Source organism: Colletotrichum paranaense (genome assembly GCF_030867605.1).
Source record: "Colletotrichum paranaense strain IMI 384185 chromosome Unknown Scaffold_9.1, whole genome shotgun sequence".
NCBI lineage: Eukaryota > Fungi > Ascomycota > Sordariomycetes > Glomerellales > Glomerellaceae > Colletotrichum > Colletotrichum paranaense.
This window is the reverse complement of record NW_026848967.1, coordinates 1,958,614-1,977,842: the sequence shown is the minus strand read 5'-3', so window position 1 is coordinate 1,977,842 and position 19,229 is coordinate 1,958,614. Positions and strand designations below refer to the sequence as shown.

The 19,229-nt window shown below is 50.3% G+C and overlaps 5 protein-coding genes across 5 annotated transcripts; 2 read left to right on the top strand and 3 right to left on the bottom strand.

Annotated features, from left to right (window-relative positions):
- Positions 1 to 588: 588 nt before the first annotated feature.
- CPAR01_11421 (uncharacterized protein) lies at positions 589 to 2,288 on the top strand (the record flags this gene model as incomplete). Its single annotated transcript, XM_060495680.1, has 3 exons — positions 589 to 875; positions 937 to 1,393; positions 1,455 to 2,288. The coding sequence occupies 3 exons, from the start codon at positions 589 to 591 to the stop codon at positions 2,286 to 2,288; spliced, it is 1,578 nt and encodes a 525-aa protein (XP_060346028.1).
- Positions 2,289 to 2,878: 590 nt separating this feature from the next.
- Positions 2,879 to 7,087, bottom strand: CPAR01_11420 (uncharacterized protein; the record flags this gene model as incomplete). Its single annotated transcript, XM_060495679.1, has 9 exons — positions 2,879 to 3,012; positions 3,084 to 4,089; positions 4,166 to 4,475; positions 4,540 to 5,194; positions 5,289 to 5,504; positions 5,576 to 5,665; positions 5,753 to 6,501; positions 6,555 to 6,655; positions 6,713 to 7,087. The coding sequence occupies 9 exons, from the start codon at positions 7,085 to 7,087 to the stop codon at positions 2,879 to 2,881; spliced, it is 3,636 nt and encodes a 1,211-aa protein (XP_060346027.1).
- An 815-nt stretch (positions 7,088 to 7,902) lies between these two features.
- Positions 7,903 to 10,697, bottom strand: CPAR01_11419 (uncharacterized protein; the record flags this gene model as incomplete). The annotated part of the gene is made up of 6 exons (XM_060495678.1): positions 7,903 to 8,055; positions 8,158 to 8,528; positions 8,692 to 8,746; positions 8,880 to 9,007; positions 9,423 to 9,731; positions 10,238 to 10,697. The coding sequence occupies 6 exons, from the start codon at positions 10,695 to 10,697 to the stop codon at positions 7,903 to 7,905; spliced, it is 1,476 nt and encodes a 491-aa protein (XP_060346026.1).
- Positions 10,698 to 11,867: 1,170 nt separating this feature from the next.
- CPAR01_11418 (uncharacterized protein) lies at positions 11,868 to 13,813 on the bottom strand (the record flags this gene model as incomplete). Its single annotated transcript, XM_060495677.1, has 9 exons — positions 11,868 to 12,319; positions 12,390 to 12,457; positions 12,522 to 12,857; positions 12,920 to 12,957; positions 13,019 to 13,086; positions 13,155 to 13,191; positions 13,255 to 13,439; positions 13,504 to 13,642; positions 13,703 to 13,813. The coding sequence occupies 9 exons, from the start codon at positions 13,811 to 13,813 to the stop codon at positions 11,868 to 11,870; spliced, it is 1,434 nt and encodes a 477-aa protein (XP_060346025.1).
- A 4,227-nt stretch (positions 13,814 to 18,040) lies between these two features.
- Positions 18,041 to 18,820, top strand: CPAR01_11417 (short chain dehydrogenase; the record flags this gene model as incomplete). Its single annotated transcript, XM_060495676.1, has 1 exon — positions 18,041 to 18,820. The coding sequence occupies one exon, from the start codon at positions 18,041 to 18,043 to the stop codon at positions 18,818 to 18,820; it is 780 nt and encodes a 259-aa protein (XP_060346024.1).
- Positions 18,821 to 19,229: the final 409 nt, after the last annotated feature.

The window sequence follows — 19,229 nt, the reverse complement described above, 5'->3', positions numbered from 1 at the left end:
GCAAGCACAAACGTGCAGAATACCTTTCCCGAGAATTTTGGCGCGTTTTTAGCTCACCCGTTGATCAGCAGAGCCGTCACTGGACGCCAATCTAGACTCAAGTTGTTCCTCGAAACGAGGCCTCTGGTAGCTTGTGGGCCTGCCACCAGACCCCGGCCTTCGGTCTCGCTTTCAAGGCTCACTGGCCACCTGCACTGCCTGGCCCACCGAGGAAGATCATTCTAACTTGTGCGACTTCCAGTCCGTCTTTGATAATGGCATGCAGCCAAGTTTTTCCTTTTCCACGTCCTCACTTGTCAAAAACACAGCACACGAAAGCTGACGGGGCATATGTGATTCGTTTTACTCGCTTTCATGAATTTCGGAAACGCCTAACGAGACAACGGATGGATCTACCAACCCGAACCCGACGTATTCCACCTTTTCTCTTACTGAACTACTAGGTCCTTTAGTGTTTATATACAACTACACGACCGCCTCTTCTCAACTGTGCTGGAAGAGTCCGACTCTGTTTTGTTGCCAACAACACTCACCAACTCCCATCTCTTGCCCCCCAACACACCAGAGCAAGAGAGATCAAACATCAGCATGAAGTCACCAGTCACCGAGTCGCCGCCTCCAGAGGCAGAGAAACTTCCCATCACCGAGACAAGTTCAAGCGCTGCTTCACCGAACCTACGTGGAGACGACGAAGAAGCTACAATCGCTGAGCCAAATGCGAATAGCGTCAACACAGTCGTCGATGATGCTGCCGAGCCTGAAAACGAGTTCTCTGTATGGTGGGCGGACGACCAAGATCCAGAGAATCCCATGAATTGGTCAAAAAGTCGCAAACTGGGCATCATCGCGACACTTTCCTTCATCACCTTCCTCACGTACGAAGAGCTTTCCGAAGAATGATCCTTCTCCTTTGTATGATTACTAATCCTACTTTAGACCCCTGGCGTCGTCGATGTTTGCGCCTGGCATCCCGCAAGTCATGGCTGAATTTGGCGAATCCGACGATTCGATCGCGACATTCGTTGTCTCCGTCTTTGTCCTCGGCTTTGCCCTGGGTCCTCTCATTATCTCGCCGCTCAGCGAGTTGTACGGCCGCGTCTACATATACCACGTCTGCAACGCCCTTTTCGTCGTTTTCTCCGCTGCTTGTGGACTTGCGACCAACATCGACATGCTCATCGCCTTTCGCTTCCTGGCTGGCTTTTCTGGTGTCGCCGTGATTACTTGTGGCGCTGGATCGATTGCGGATATGATGCCCGTTGAAAAGAGAGGCTTCTACATCAGTATCTGGAGTCTTGGACCTCTTCTCGGCCCCGTCGTAGGACCTGTCTGTGCTGGCTTCCTTGTAGAGGCCAAGGGATGGAGATGGGTCTTCTGGATTATTACCATCACCGTGAGTGCCTCTTCTTGACTACTTCAACGCCACGAGTGCGCCAACTAACCTTCCACCTTAGTCCGGTGCGGTGACTTTGGCCTCCTTCTTTGTCCTTCGCGAGTCTTACGCACCCGTACTCTTGGAGAGAAAAGCCGCCCGCTTGCGCAAGGAGACCGGCAATGAGAAGTACCAATCAAGGATGAAGAAGAAGGGAACTCCACGCCAGATCTTTCTCACTGCCATCATCCGTCCTGGCCGCATGTTCTTCCGCTCGGCAGTCGTTATGATCTTGTGCCTTTACGTCGCGATGCTCTACGGCTTCCTGTACATCCTCTTCACCACCTTCACCTTTGTTTACCGCGACACCTATGGTTTTGGCTCCGTCGGAGCCGGCCTCTCTTTCATCGGAGGTGGTGTCGGAAACATTCTCGGACTCGCCTACGTCGGAACCTTGTCGGATAAGATTATCCAGAGACGGCAAGCCGAGGGCAAGGACCCCAAGCCCGAGGACCGCCTGCATCTCATCCTCACGGTGCCCTCTTCACTCACGATCCCTATCGGTCTCATGATGTACGGCTGGACGGCGGACAAGCAGCTTCACTGGATCCTGCCGATGATTGGTACCGGTATCATGGGTTTCGGCTCGATTGGTATTCTTATGACGATCAACACTTACTTGGTCGACGCATTCACGCTCTACGCTGCTTCTGTCACTGCCGCAAACGCCGTTTTGAGGAGTCTGCTGGGCGCTCTACTACCTCTCGGAGGCTTGCAGTTGTACAACAAATTGGGCCTTGGATGGGGAAACACCCTGCTAGGACTGCTGACACTCGCTGCTGCGCCAGTGCCATGGGTATTGTACACTTTCGGGGAAAGGATTAGACGGAGCCCGAGATTCCGTCAAGACTTTTAGACTACATAGACCATTGCATGTTAATTATTCACTCGCATAGGAAGCCTTGCTTAGTACTTTATATATTGTGCATTAAGAGAATTGTCACATATAGGGTCCTGCGTATTTCTCGTCTTGATAAGACACGGTACTGCATATATATGCGTCTTCGAATATTCGTTCAACAGTGGCTTTCCTATAGATCGGTGCTGATGTCGCTAAACAGATGGTGCCATTCCTGAACTGCCTTTGCTTGGTCTGATACAGCGGCTGACATGAATATGTTGTTGTGGTGAAAAAATCCTCCTGCAAGTATGAGGACGATTGGAGGTTCCTTTGGATTCTGGCTGGTTTGCACGAAGGCGCAGGACCTTTTCATTTACAATTGGACCACCAATAAATCGAAAACGTACCTTAGACAGTGAGGCTATTCACTCAGTGGTACACCAAGGATTATCATGTGAAAAAGATGTTATGGTTCATGCCGCGGGAAGTGTAAAGTAGCATAGTGAAAGAGCTAGGTTACCAGTGTTGCTTGTGGCTGGTGAGTTCTTTCACGATCTACCAATCTCAATTGCATCCCGAATTAGATCTAACCCACCCTGAGACCACTACCCTTCATCGGGAACTTTAGGCGGGAACACAGGCATCGCAAAAGGATTGACGCTCGGCTTATAGGGATAGGTCCTCTCAACAGAATTGGCCTCCACCCATTTGGACATGGCGTAAAATCTGTAGTTGTCGGCTATCAAGTGTAGGTAGATTGTTAGTTGCTGAGGTGCCAGCCATTATCGACCGAGGAAGATTGAGCCTTACAGTTTTGTTGCGTATACTCGCCGGGTGTGAAGTGACGATCGTAATTGGCTAATTTCTTAGCATTGTCAATACCGTAGGCTTTGTTTTCTCCGCGACCGTCACTGTAGTCGACAAGGAGGTCTCTAACGACTGGTCCCGACCCCGAAGATGGTGTGTTCATGAAATAATCCATATGCGTCGCCTCGTGCAGCCAATACCCTCCCCTAGCGTGCTCCCAATTCGCCAAGTTCAGACGGTCTTCTGCAGTCTTCTCTGTGTTCATGTATCTTGTTAGATCATCCAGATCCTTCCCCAGGGTGGTGTACTTCCTGCAGACAAGCGCCCGCGTATAGCGGTTATCGTCCCATTTCCACGTTATCAAGGCAGCGGGACCTCCTTCAGAAGGATTTTCCTTGTCTCCGCAGTAGTTTTCGGGGTCCCCGGAACCATCGCCGAGGCTGCATGAGACCTCAATCCACAGGTACTGCCACGAGTCGATGTAGTTGGGAGGACCCCAGTCTGTCCACCAATGGGTCCACATCTGTGAGGTGTAGTAGAAGATGTTCTGGATCTGCCTCTTCTTGTCGTCAGACAGTGTCTTCTGATCGCCTTGACCGAAGAACTCATTGATGCCCTGGCTGTTCCAGTCGATATTGCTCGACAGGCGGTCCATCAAACTGAGGCGGTTGAAGTCACGCCAGCCGTTTTTAATGTTGCTGAACGTCTCAGTATCGCACTGATAAAATCCAAAGAGACGAGTCTCGCGCAAGTTTTCAATAGCAATGTCGGACTCATCGTCATTCTTGAGAGGTGGGTATGGTGGGTTGCTGTCTTGGGCATACACAGGAGCATAATCCCAGAGGATGAGCGGATCATTGGTTGAGTATGATGGCAATCCAGGGTTACTGACGGCGCCATCATCGCCGCCGCTTCCATTGCATTCGTTGAAGTTGGTGGATGCTGTATTCGTTGCAGGGTCGACTTCGATGAGATCAGCTCGTCCTAGCCCGCCAAGGTTCGCGAAGTGCTAAGGTCACAAGCGTCAGCAGGTTTCATCCCTGATGTACCCTTAGTTGTGTTGATCGAGAGTGCCAAAGCCTTACCAAACACTCTCCGCGGTCAACGCCGCTGTAGAGGACGCCGCGGTTTGTCCAAGAGAAAGAAGAACCTCCAGCGGCACCACCACTCTGGTAGCCATTGTTCTTGAAGACTGTGCTGGCTCCAGTGTATTTGTTCATCCAGATAATGTCAGCCCTCCCAGAGTTCTCCACGTCGGCAAAGCGTATATTAGCGCGATCCCATGATTCTGCAAATTTGATCTGGCCAGCATCGAGAAGGCCACTCTGTCTATTGAGCCAGGCAGTCATGCGGCCACTTATCTCAATGCAAATAGGATCGGCTCGCCCGTCGCCACTGTTAGAAAGTATGTTATCGTCGAGTCCAGCCTGCTGAGTGACGATACTGGGGAAGCACTCACTCAATGTCTGCCAAGCGCATGCCCCTATCAAATATACCCACTCCCCAGCCTTCTGTGCAGCCAGTGTTTGCGACCACGCCCCGATTGCTGAACGTGAGTGCCTTTGCGCCAGCATCGTAATTATTCTCATACAATGTCAGAGCCCCGGTAGCTTTGTTTTGGACAAGCACATCGCATCTTCCGTTTCCGGTCCAATCAGCGAAGTGAATGCCCGTCCGGGGCCCGGGCACTGTCAGCGTGATCGAGATATCATGGCCCCAATTCGGTGGGGAATGGATGTTGATGTTGATCTCATCCACTCGGCCGTCGTAGTAGATCCAAACGAGATCATCAGCGCCAGTACCGCGCATGTCGCAGTAAAAGTTGCCGTCACCTTTGCGTCTTGTGCCCCCCGATCCCTTGTTTTCGAAGACAATCATATCAAACCATTCTTCTTCCTCTTTCATGTAAATGTAATCAAGCCTACCGGATCCGTAGATGCGGCCAAACTTGATGTTGCCACGGACACCCGTCTCCGCTTGACCGGGATGCGTGACTCCGGCCTTTCGCCAGTCAGGGACAATACCCTTCCCCGATCCGCGCTGGTTGATGTATGTGTCCAAGTTACCGTTGTCTCCAACGTACAGGAAGTCCGCTCGGTAGCTGGGGAGATTGTCTGCGTCAGCAACAAGGACACAGACAAGATATTAGACGTCGGTTGACTTCCTCGCCATTCAGGTCGGCAAGTTCAACGCCCGACAACGGCCCACTCCTGGCGTTGAACACAATTTCCCTGATACCACTTGCAGTCTGGAACCCTTGCCAGAAATGCTCGTCTCCCTTTCCGCCATTTCGGGAACACTTGACATCATCATCGCTGACTAGGCAAAAGTCGACTCTCCCGTCGCCGTCAATGTCCGCCATGCGAACCTCTCTTTGCGTTCTGTCGCTCTGGTCGATGATCTGCAGGGCGCAATCCTTAGTAGCTGAGCGGAAATGAGTCAAATGATGATGCGACTTGCCTGGCCGATAGATCGAAAGGCCGGTGGTGTGCCACCCTTATTCAATGAAGCCCACACTGCAGCCCCGGGCTTGATGCAGAAGAAGTCATCCAGGCCATCGTTGTTGAAGTCTCCGAAGGCATAAGCTACACGAAAGAAGGATGTTAGCGAATGATTCTGACTAAGCCGACTCTTTTGACTCCTAGGCGCATACTAGTAGTCAAGTAACTTACTATCATCTACGCCACAGTTGAGGTCCGTTTTAAACTCCACTGTTGGCCCAAATGAGCCCCCTGCTCCCAAGTTTCGACGATACATCCATGTAAGCTCCTGACTTTCATCGATGGTCGCGTAGACAAGGTCATCGAGTGATGCACTACGTGGTGAGTTCGGGTCACCCTTGACGATGTTCGCAAAGAACATATAATCGGTGGGGGATCCTGGGGCAGATGTCCTCGTGTACTTGATGATCTTTCCTGATTCGATAATTCCTCGCTCAACGCGATCGTGAACGTAATTCCCATCATCGTGTCCGCTACCTCGTTGAGTTTGAACTCGTCGAGCAGTTCCGGGAATCTTCTGGCATTTGGTCGTTTTGGTGACCTCGGCATCATTGACCGTCTCGACGTTAGGTGGCGGCTTGATCTTCTTCGCTATTCGATTGATGGCAGCCACCCACACAGAAGCAAAGAGCCTATAGCCCTCATCAGTCGGATGCGTTCCATCACCAATCTGATTGAGACTTATGGCATCGTAAATGTTGGCATAAGAAATTCTGTAGCCACGATACGTCGTGTAGACCAGGTTGCGATATCCTTGGCTCACGGCTGCAGCGCAGGCCTTGATGCCATCGTCCTTTCCACTTTTGACCAGAGACGAGAGGATGACCGTTGTGTCCGGCAGTGTCTTGAATATCTCATCGATCATTGTCCTCATATTCTTGATTGTAGTCTCTGGGGCCTGGCGGTTCTCGCAGTCATTCCTGCCTGGGGTTCAGTATGGACGGATTTCTGTGACTCTAAACCAAGGACTCACGTTCCAGCGTTGACCAGTACGAGATTGGGTTTCTGGTTGGACGAAAGGCGAAATTTCTCATTCACTTGGTGCACCCAGGCGCCCGGATGGCCTTCGTTGTCCTAGAGAGGCGTAATCAGCCATGAGATGTCCCTGCCCCAGAACGCTTTGCAGCTCACGTTATCAGCCATAGTGCCATCCTGCTTGGACCCAACCATGTTGACTTTCCAGCCCTCAAACCTTAGTTGTTCGCGCAACGCCTTACGATAGCCATTGTTGTCGCTCGAGAAGACGCCCCGGGTGATTGATGCACCGAGCGGAAGGATCCGCAAGTAGAAATCCTCAGCACGCTTCTTGAAAGTGTGGGTGCTATTGCCAGAAGATCCCTCGTTGTCTGGATAGTTCGTCCACGTCTCATTGCCCGCCAGCATAAGAACGTCCGTGGCGTAGGAGCCATTTCCATACAGAGAGGGGCCGTCCGGCGGTGACCAAGAATCAGCCGCAACAAGACTGCTCAAAGAAGCAAGCCAGAGGATTGGATGTGATCGGCGCATGCTTAAATCGCCTCACGCAACTCACAGCCCAGTGGAAAAGAGGAAGGAGCCACTAATGTCGGAGAGGTGAAGCATCTGTTGCTGAGGTTTGATGATAGCGGTGTCGTATCCCTCTTATACATGGCGAGTTCACAATCAGGACTGAGCTAGGTGTGAGGATAGTTACCGCATGAACATGGCTCTCGTTGGTTCTTCTCGTCCGTCTTTTGATGAACATGCGATTCAATAAATCCCACAGGATTCCGCAAACTTCGCTTATTCCTTGAGTTCTACAAATAGTGAGAGTTTTTCGGAGATTGATGCATAAATGGTAAAGCGTTGATAGAAATCGGAACCGACCATCGTGTCTCGTACGAATATGACCTTCGCCCGAGACTGTGATTGACTAGCGCTTATAATCCGCCCTTACATTCTCACGCACCGTCAGCAGAGCCAAGCCGTTACATTCTCATATATCGTAAGCAAGGAAGAAGTGTTGCATTCTCATGTATATAAGCATAGCCGAGGACATTTCTACTTACGTCGAATCTTTCAGTGATTTGCCCATCACAAACCTGATAGTCTGACTCATCGTAGGTAGTCTATCACTTAGGGAGGCGGGGGTAGTTCCCCGAATAATTGAATCAGAAATTCAGAAAGATCTTGTTGTGCCAAGAATCCTTTCGTTGAGTCCATTTTTTCTTTCTAAATGTCTTACACTCAGTCGTTACTTGTACCCAGAATATACCACAACAATTTTCCTGCAGTCATGAGTGATCTAACTCCGCTTTCTCCACGCACATCATAGCAAATATTCCACGCTCAATCTGATCTATTCAACTTCTCGCACCCTCTCCAGGCGGACAAGCAGCCGTGTTTGGCAACACATTAGTAGCCCCTGTGCCGTCAAAGTAGCAGGTGCCCAGGTCATTTTGGCAAGGAGAGTCTGGGCCAGGGCAGCACCAGCCGTATGATTTCCAATCGTAGTTCTACAATGGTAGTTGTCAGTAGATTGCCCATAGATCCGAACGCAGGAAAATAGGTGTATCCTGAATACGTCGTCTGGATAGCAAGAGAGAAGGTGTACTTACATAGCACGGAACCGGAGATGGCGCAGCACTAGTTGCAGCCGGCGCGGCAGACGTAGCAGTCTCAATGACCTCAATTGTGGTCTCAGGAGATGTTACCGTCACAACTTCCACGATGGATGACCCTGAAGATAACTCCGCAGCTGATGTGATTGGATCAACCGAGCTAGAAGAGGGGCTTGCTGGTATCGAGCTAGTTGGCGTTGGCGGACTAGAGCTAGAGCTAGGACTAGAGCTCGTCGTCGTGGTCGTTGAGTCCGCTCCTGCCCCGCCTCCACCTCCACCACCGCCACCAACAGGAAGGACCACGGGCACACCACCAACTACAGGAATAGCGATCGGAGCCACAGGGACATACGGATTTCCATGAGCATCTACAGTGGTATAGGTAGCTGTTGTGTAGCTCGTAGACCATGAGACGCCGGAAGATAGGGTCAAGGAAAAGATTTCGGACGAGACAGATGTTTGTGTAGATTCTCTCCTGCTCCAAGTACTTCTGGCACTCGATTCAGTGGGCCTTGAACCTGTACTAGATACCGAATCGGAAGATGTTCCTGTGGAAGTAGTTTCCGAGGAAGTGGAAACCGGGGTACTAGATAAAGATGTACCAGAAGTGAGTGTTGAGGACGTAGATGCGCTAGAACTGAGGCTGGAGCTAATGCTGGAGCTAAGCGTGGAGGAGCTCTGAGAGCTGCTAGCCTGAGAACTCGAAGACGAAGACGCACGGGAGCTACTGCTACCAGAGGACGAGGCGGTGCTGGAACTAGAGGACGTTGAGCTTCTGCTCGAAGACTTGCTAGAGCTAGAAGATCGCTTGCTTGAGCTCTTCGAACTTGAAGACGTTGAGGACGATCTAGATGATGTTGTATTGCGGTGTGTTGTTGTGGTGTTGGTGAAGAAATGAGTTGAAAATGTGCTCGGGCCCGTCGAGTTGAAAGACGGTGGGGGAGTAACGGTGGGATCCAGGGGACCTGTTTGACGCGGCATCAGGCCATTGTGCCGGTGGGCGGTATGTTTGTAGTGTTCGGCTCTCTCTACCAACTCATGAGCCGCTGCCGCCCCGTCATGGTGTCTAGCTTGCACAGAGAGGGCCGCGACGAGAAATGTCAAAAGAGTGAATATTTGCATTCTGCAAGAATACCAGCAAACAAAAGAGTGACTATAAAAAATACGAACGAGTGTGAGAGTTGAGCATGCCAAGACATCACGAGTCACTCATCAAAGGGCCAACTTCGCCCTTTTGTATTTTCATCCTATGACCTTAGTACCTTCCATATCAAGAGGCTTAATACAGGGCTGAGATGTCAATAGAGTGCTCAAATCCACCTGAACCCACAGAGGTGGCTCGGCATCAAGACAGTTTTCTTGGACGGAGCGGTAATGGCGGCAGAGCCCCTGATTCCCGGAGCCTTCGGTTCGTGTTCCTCGCCGAGCGTGACCAGTCCGCTTTCCGCTTCCGCGGGCCGCCGAGAGCTTTGGCCTAAACCCGATTAATACACACGGTAGCATTGCGTCTAGAACTCGTCCGGTGAAGCGCCGCAATGCTATGGCTGTCATGTGCTTGGCAGGAGGTGAGGCTGGTGCTCGAGTCAGTGACTTTGAAACTCCTTCTTAATATCGCCGTGTAAAGATAGTGCCACGATCCATTCGCCCCTGTCTGGCAGAGAGGCTGCTCAGAGTGTGTGGATCTATAGCTGTCCTTTTATCAATGTAAATGTCCAAGCGCCGTTGCCAGAATCCGTACAGGCGATGATATCATTGGTTCGGGATTCTAACAATTGTCCGTCACTGTCTTCCGATTTCCTGAAGAATCAGATGTACCAAATAAGAAACCTAAACAGTGCACTTTGAAAACATCACCTGCGCCGTTTCGCATTTGCGAATCTCTAGTTGGCCCAAGAAAAAACCCGTTGAGAAAATGGCATTTTGATATTTTCTCGTGAATTCTTTTTATCTAACCACCGTGCATAATCTTTCTATGTAGACTGGGTTATTGCGGTATTCCCAGCGGGTTGTGTGTCCCAAGTTGCAATGAACTCTCGTAAAATGGTCTCAATCTTTCGAAACAATAATTCCCTTTTACTTTGGATTTCATCGCAGTCCTCATTTGACAAATTCTCGCCATCTTCCTCCGCGAGGTTGTCCGAGACGATGTGTAAATAACCGAACTTGACTTCGACGTCCTTGGCTGCCTGTGCCATGTGCCATGTTTCGCAGTCGACCCAGGCACAAGTCTCCTGCCAGTGCCGTAACCATTCCTTAGTCTCGCACAACGGAGATGGAACCGAGACATGCCGTCCCCGCAAAACTAGATCAGAGGATGCTATCGACTTCAAGTCTCGGAGAGGGTCATCCCAAGCTATGGCTTTGTCTCCCAATGTCGATTCGTCTCCCGTGGCAATTCTCTCGTTGGCGGAAACGTTCTCTGCAAGAGATCCAACTTTGCTAACATAGATAAGGCACTGGGTCTTCGAGAATTTTCGCAGTACACGAACCAGAGACCCCGCCGCTTCGCCCCAGAGACCCTCTCTACACCCCAGCATGGTGATACTTTTGCCACCTTCAGACTCAAAGGTATACCAGGCAAATAGCCCATTTGGATGTTGTGAACCCCATGTAATTCCGAAACGAGTTGAGTCAGTCTGTGGACTTCACCAAAAATCACAACATCTGTTGCTCCAAGTTCTGTGAGATTCGACTGCCGGAGGACATCCTCGCTTGCCGAATCTGTCGGTATAATCGTTTCCACCTTGGGAACTCTATTTTCAAATTGTAAGTACGTCGATATCACTCTGCTGTAGTGTTGGACAAAAGTTGGGCAAGGGAAGCAATGGATTTCTAACGTCGAGTCGTCGATAATCGTCGCTGTCGGGCGCCGAAAGTTGAACGGTGTAAGCTGCTTCTCGATTTCCCAAGAGGATATCATTGCGGGAGGATCTCTTTGGAGTAAACCGGTAACTCGAATTTTCTGCCATCCCGGTCGTTTGATATCTTGATGAACTCTTTGATATATGTACTCTCGGAGAGTTTTGCACATAGAATGCTTATCTAATATTACAGTGTTGTGTTCTTCCAGGGCATGAGTGCCAGGACTTTCCGGTGCAGGATTATCGAGCTCTTCCCGGACATGGGAAGAAATGCCCATTGCGTCTGCTGCTAGGGATATCTGTCGAAAGAGCCGATTGACCCATTTTGACCATCAAGTCTTCGAATGCCTTGATACTCGCTAAGTCAGCGTTTTAGTAGCCGTGGTTTCATTTCGTCCCCGGGCATATATGCGCATACCCTTCTAGTCTCCACCTTGCAATCAACTGTTCAAAATTCTTTATCTGACTTGGAGGCGACGGTCTCGACATTGATCGGACTGGGCCGAAGTCGCAATTTGGAAGGTCTGGTGGGCTGGGCCACTGGCGGTTGGTGCTTTGCCCATGGCAACATGAGGTCAAAGGGCAGTTTGCTTTGTCGTTACCCCAACCTAGATGGTTACATGTGGCGAGAAAAGGCTTGTGGCGGTAAGAATCGAAGCGCTGTTCAGGTCAATGAAACAACAAAGCCACTTTCCTGGGCGCTTTCAACGCCAAGCAACTTGATGTTCGAATTCTTTGATCTGCACCCCCCTGCCGCAGACCAAATCACCACTGCCGTAATGTTCGAAGTTTCCATTGGAGGAAGCTCCGTGATAGGCGAGAAATTAAATTTGTGATCCTGGCTAGCTATTTCTTAATGCTCGAATCTTCCATCTGCTCCTCAATAAACGTCGTAGAGGCTGCACTCGCGGACCAAGGCCCGCTGTCCAAGTCGCTACCGTTCCGCTCGATCGCCGCCTCCAAGCAATAGGGGGATGACTTCCCCTCGCTTGGCGCCGAGGACTCTATTTCAAGCGAATCCAGCCTGACGGGCTTCTGTGCCACATCCTTGGGCCACGATTGGGCGCTTGCTTGGTGGGACCTCGAAGGGTGCGAGCCGATGTTGGCCATTGCGAAACCATGCCGTTGCTGGTGCTGGTGAGACTTATCGCCGGCAGATGTGGCCCGGCCGCTCCATGTCCGTGAAGAAACGAGAACCAGGGCTTTGACGAAGAGCGGCCGTAGGGCGGGCAGGCTACTGCACATCACGGCGGCGTTGAGCTCGGCGCAGGACCAGTCTATGACGCCGACGTAGTCCCCTTTATATTTGGCACCAGTTAGCATGTTAGTCCGATGTTGAATTCATGAAAATTCCCGTGAATGACGTACACGTAGGATCGAACGTATGAGCAAAATAGACCAGTTGTTTGAGTCGGATCATGCTGGCAACACATGCACTGGTTCGCCGGCGCGTCAGCTTCCGTTTCATTACAGGCGATATCGTGGACGACGAATACTCACAAGGATCCCAGGGCGAACATGCCGAACAAAGCGACCTTCTTTTTCTTATCTAGCTGGAGTCTCATAAGCTCCGGAAAGGGGAGAATGATAAGGACAATATCTTCAAGAATGCTGCAGGCCGCGCCGCCGGAGCTGATAGCTGAGAGGTTGAGACATTGACTCGGAATAGCCCGGTTCCAGATGGACTGGATCGGAGTACACTGGAAAATGACGAGAAGTAGAAACATGAGACTGCGCGTGGTGAGGAAAATCAAGAAGATGTTGATCTTGAGGCGGAAGGTCTTCCCGGTGAAGACACGATAATAGAAGCAGGCAATGGAAATTTTGGCGAATCCTCTGCACAATAAAATGATTAGTTACTGTCTTCCCCCTTGCTTGACAGCGAGCCTTTGACGTACTGCACGAAGATGTAGAGCATCTGCAAGACGTAAATGATCTGCAAAGTGTTGTGAGCAAAAAGCAACCGCAAGTGTAAAGTAAGTTGCACAATCTCATACCTGCAGGATCGTCTTGCTATTTGCAGGGTCGATATTCCAATAGTGATGTCCGAACCCCAAGTCTCCATCTAGATAGTTATTCAAGTAAGTATGTATACCTCTCGTTAATGCAGCATGGGGAAGGAGCAGCATGTACTTGCGTAGCCAAGACCGGATATTACTATCAAAATTGCCTGCAAGCACCTTATCAGACTGGTTGTTCTCTTCTATATCCCAAACCAAGATTAACAACTTACCATAGCCATCAAAGCCGCACCGTCGTCCCACCATAACCGACTGGCGACTTGTATGCGGGCAACACATCGAAGTAGCACAACCACGAGAGTCATGGTAGGAAGGGCAACGGAGAAGAACTTGGCAGGTCGTGATTGCTCTTCAATGGGGTAGTCCTTGCACAACTCTTGAGAGACGTTGACGGTGGCTTCATGTGATCTAGTCAGCGATAACCGCGTGAGACAGAGCTTCAGCGTCTAATTCTGACATACCAATTTGGTCGTTGAAGTCGCATGACTGCTGTACACACTGAGAACTGCGGGCCTGCAACGGGATGTCGGTGCAGACGCAGTCTGTTATCTTGTCAATGGGGCAGTGGGCGGAGTGGTATCCATCGAGTAAGCATCCTATCTGTGATTTAACAGGAGGGTTAGAACATGTTTTCTTGCAGTGATACCTGGGTGAACTCACTGCGCAATGTGGGACTCTCGCCATGAGGGCTGTCAGAGAAGACGAGTTCAAGCCGAATGTGGACGCTGCCTGTGCCACTGCGGCCACGAGCAGCAGAATGCCGACCCTCATGATTCGTTTCATCTTCGTGATGAAGGATAGGCACTGAAGCGTTTCACCCGGCGTGGTGGATAATCGGAGACCGCCCCTCTCTCTTTCCCACTCTCTAGAAAATCGCAAACCAAGGCCGGGCACGTCAACATCTTGTATCGGAGCCAGGGTCAGGGGTTTGAATTGGGAAAACACCAGACGAACGCGGGATGCCTTTGTCGAAGTCCCTAGGTTAGCGCCGTAGCGATCGAACCATGTACTCAGCACTAGTCACCGAGACACGAACGCCACAAGACGCCCGGCCGATGGGATGAGTGAACGAGCGTCTGAGCGATCTCAGTCTGGATGTGACAGGTCCCAAGAATCGACCCCTGATTAACACGATCCATGTTAGGAGCATGGGATGGATGATCTAGTCGGCTCGACAGCCAAGAGCTCTAAGTCCAAATGATCATTCAAGTATTTTGAGGATCAATCAAATAATTAGAGGAGCGTTACATAACCCAGACAAGCTTTCAGGTCGCCAGGCAAACCTTAGTATTCGTCACAAGGGACTTTTGATAGTATCTCAAGGAAAAGTCAAATTGCTTGATGGTGATGACGATGATGGTCATGATCATGGCGAAGATTTTACAGCCTGGTCCCGTGACGTGACAGCACTGCAAGCCACTCAGTTACGTTTGTCTCAGTTCGGTCAACCAGGCGACCAGTCGTGTTATCGGAACGCGTTTCCGAACCAAAGAAACTTGGGAATGTAGGTCGTTCTGGAAGGGGATGAACGAATTTCCCCTGGAGAAGGCTACATCTACACCTTGGATTTTGAGTTTTCCACCGTCGACGCGCCAGCCTATTTCTACGTCTTGTATACCTGATAGAGCGGCCCGTGCAAACTTTGGATAACTGGCAAAGACGACGCTTCTACCCAATAAGAGGCTTCAGCCACAACTCTAAACTTCCCCCCGGTAGAGGTGCGCACGAGTCACATAGCGCACTCACCCACAGCCCGCACGGCACTTATAGCGCAGGCACGGCGATCAATTGCTAAGGTTGTAGTTGGTCAATAATGATTAAGGCAGTCTGTTCTTGGTTGTAATGAGTTCCAGGCGCAGATGTCTGTTCCCTGTGATAATTATAAACTGTTGCGATCGTGGTGGGCGACTGCGACCGTGGGTAGGAAAGTATGGCCGCGGGCAACCACGACTACAACTGCCGTGAATGGCGCTGTCAAGTACGTGATCATAGTGTCGGAAGGGTTCGTATGGGGAAGTGGCCCCAGCTCAAAACTTCCATGTAGTGCAGTTGCGGGCGATAGTTCGAGCGTTATCACAATAATCACATCCAGGGCCGTCACTAGCATGCAGCATAAGTAGTTAGGCAAGGTGTCAAGCAAGGCAGAGCTAAGCCCACTGGGGGCAAAATACCCTTGGCAGCTGGAAACACAGGCCTCAAAGGAGCCCGAGTTGACATGCTTGGTGAGACTTGGGTGAGACCTAACCAGGCGGCTGGTCCAACAAAGAAACATGAGCCCATTCGGGGGACAAGACTTTACGGGATTCAATTCGCAGGACTTCACGAAGCTAGAAAGTACCGGATGTTTCTCCAACTTTAAGTCCGATCAAGGCTAGAATGGTATTGGACATGCGCGATATATGATGAGGTTTGTTCAGTTGTTGTTTCGAACAACTCTGCCGGCGAACGCTTGCACTCACCGCCCAGCCATGGATTATAAATCTGCCACTTTTTACGATTTACGTAGTCCTACATCTACAGTTCTCTAAGAGCCAAGCTAGCTCGTTTTGTCCCCATGTCCGATAACAAGATCGAAGGGTTCATCTACTTTACTCTTTCGGGGCTCTAGGCATCGGGCGTTCCTCTAGACGCAGACGCGTCGGACAGCTTTCCCGATTCATCACATTCGCAGCTCGAGCTGATGCAAAGCCGCCCCCGCGACCGTATCCTTCGAAGTTTGCTACTGGCACGCTGCTGCGATGTCCCCCTTGACTTACGCGACCTTCTTTCGAATCACATAACATGTTCATGGCCAATCTCTAATCGATCTTCTGCTCATGTTCCTAGCAAGGGAGGCATGGCATCTTGCCTCGTGTGCTCTGCTGGACGAAAGCTTTTCACGTTCTTCTCGAACTCGATTGGTTGGGTCGTGAATGGGGCAGCCCGAGTAATTCACAGTCAACCGACGGAATGGAAAATTCAATCATAAATGAAAGGCATCGCAAGGCAACGCGACTCTTCGTCGCGATCAGGCCGCAGCGCATTTCGGTGAAGAGTGGTGGTGATGGGGCACTTGTACAAAGACAGACGACCCCGCGGCGCCAGATAAAAAGACTCTTCATATCGCTGACCGGCCTTTTAAGAGTAAACTGTGCTAGCATGTACCTACAACTTGCAAGTCGTGGCGTTCGCCATCGGCGGTGATTGGAGGGTAGTATTTTTGCTATTGCGGTCCTCTTACTGAGCGCGCTTCGCAGGGAAAAAAAAGAGTGGCAGTGAATAGTCAAGTATTTTTCAGGTCGATGGAACCCAAAGAATAAAGCCCAACATCAAGCACTCCCATAGGTATATTTGAACATTCTTACATCATGTGAGTATCCCTCCTCTGGAAGAAATCACCAATCGAAGCAAAACCCGGATTTTCGACTTGATGTCGCGAAGCCGAATCTTCGTGCGATCAGCACAGGCATTGTAGACAGTACGACGCTGGGAATTGCACGGCATGAAGCTCATCAACGTACAAGAAGTACAAGCCTCCAGTAGTAGTGTTGCTAGTCTAGAAAACCTTTGAACTTTAACACAGCCACGCCGACATTCTTCGGTCAAATGGGAACAGCAGTTTATATTTGCGCTCACTCTGTCATTTAAAGACTGTATAACAGATGTGATGCTCTCGACTACAAATGCCAGGATTCGCGAGAAAAAAACCCCAGAGGCCAACAAACACATATAAGTATGTCGTGCTCTATCATACTCGCAGTAACATCCAGGAACAAACCAAGATTAAACGCCAAGCCCAATCTTCCACAAGATGATGTGCTGAACATCGTAATGCCCTTGAACATACTGATAGCTGCCTACCGTAATGGATCCAAAACTTTTGACCAAGGATATCATGGATGAGAGGATATGCCGGAAGCATATCTGCAGGAGCGCGAGACAGCGAAAGAAATTGACCGAGTGTCAGTGCCAAAATACTTCAGATATATTTGCCTTCCATATGTTTATTATGGCTGGCCATAAATACACACTATAAGCTACTTGAATATTACTAAGGTATGATATGCACCTTCCTTTTGAGAATCTCCAAGAATCCATTCCTCCCCAGGCAGAAATCCCTGGGCAGTACAAATGACTGCATAGCGTCAAGTGTCCACATCGTTCGGGCTTGTGGTCAGGCAAGTCATGCCTTTTATCCCTTTCCAAGTAGCATTCTTAGACTCTAGATATTGTGTTGGGGAGGATCGTTTCCTCAGGCAGTAGCTGGTGCGCGCTCGAGATAATCGAACAGTCTTACATAGATCGAGGTTAGTATTGCTTGAACCAGTGTTGTTCATGGTACTTCATAACGTAGAGACGTTCTCTTCCTGAGCAATTGCCATTTCCCCAAGCGTTGGGTATTTTTTTTCGGTTTTATAGGAAGCATCGTTTGCTTCCAGCAGCTGAAAGTTGAAGAGTGATTGAATAACGCCTAGAGTATTTTTGAAGCTCCCCGAAAATTTCGACACCTGCAAAGTTCTGTTATCCCATATTCAGGAAAGGAAGTTCGGCAATGAAAGCAATTCAGATACACGGAAGGGATAGTCGCTATACTTTGGTACTGATCGAATCCAATAGCTCGTATACCTCAAGCTTCAATGAAAGAATTCATCATATTATTCGTTTGCCAATCTTTTCTTTGAGGATTTAGGTCAATTCAAAGTACTCTACTTAGGCAGGAAAATTTAGATCTTTTTGAATCTTTGGTGAAGTCGGTAATTGTTCAATAACGGAATGACGTGATCGAGTCTCACATCCTTCGATCATCTTCGAAATCCTAACCCCACAGTTTACGCCCGAGCCCGGACCCCGCTCGCGACTCGCGATTATTGATGATACGCGCGGATTTAACCTTCCAGCCCGCTTCCCTATTACTCAGCTGCTTAAGTGCCTTCTGAGACTTTACAACTGCGTCCTACTCAAGATCATATCAACCATAGCCATCTCGAAAGACGAATCATTTTATCTATCATCGGCAAAATGGCACGAATCCTCATCACAGGCTCTTCTGACGGCCTGGGTGCAGTCGCCGCCCGCACCCTCCTCAAAAACGGCCATCAAGTCGTCATTCACGCCCGCAACGCGCAGCGAGCTGAAGATGCGAAGACCGCCGTGCCAGGCGCCGAGACAGTTCTCATCGGCGATCTGTCCAAGATTGCAGAGATCAAGAAACTCGCCGAAGACGCCAACAAACTGGGAACATTCGACGTCGTCATCCACAATGCAGGTCTCTACCGCGGGCCGTATCGTAAGACCGATCTCGGACTGCCAAGCTTAACTGCAGTCAACGTCTTTGCGCCCTACATTCTCACGTCCTTGATACACAAGCCCAAGAGGATTGTGTACATCTCTTCCGGACTGCACAAGAGCGGCGACACTAGCTTCACTGACCCTACGTGGCGCGAGCGCGGTGAGGGAGGCTGGAATGAAAATCAGGCGTATTGCGACTCGAAGCTGCACGTCACGACATTGGCCAACGCCGTCGCTCGTCTGTGGCCGGATGTGAAGAGCAACTCGGTCGATCCTGGTTGGGTTCCCACCAAGATGGGAGGTTCTAGCGCACCTGAAAAGGCAGAGGATGGAGTGGCAAGCTATGTTTTGCTGGCGGAGGGAACTGGTAGTGGAGATGTTACTGGAAAGTACTTCAAGCCTCCCGGACAGGAAGATACTCCAGTCTCTTTCACGAAGGAGGAGAAGAGACAAGACCAGTTGTTGAAATTGCTCGAGGAGGAGACTGGGGTTAAAATTCCCGTGGCCTAAATATGGCCAACAAATGCTGGCAGATTTGTCCTAGTCCATGGTTATTAATCCAATCTGATCGAGAACCTCGTGTTTGGCATGATCTGACTGATTGATCCTATATTTGGAGAGCTCAAGGGTTTAAAGATGGTACCGTAGCACTGCCGCGTGTGCTTCTCTGATCTGGGCTCATCGACTACTGATAATCGGGATTCTGCCGAAGACAGGTTAGCAATGGACGGCCACCTCCCGGCCGGTCGTCCGAGTCGCAAACGCGGCTCCGCGGCTATGCGACTCCAAATGGAACACCAATAGCTTCGCTAATGGGCATCGAACCTTGCTCGGATTGCAAAGAGCTTGGATAGAAAGGAAGACCGTAATCCCACAGCCCGACAGCCAGCCCCACTCAACCCCGGTATGTCGCTGCCGA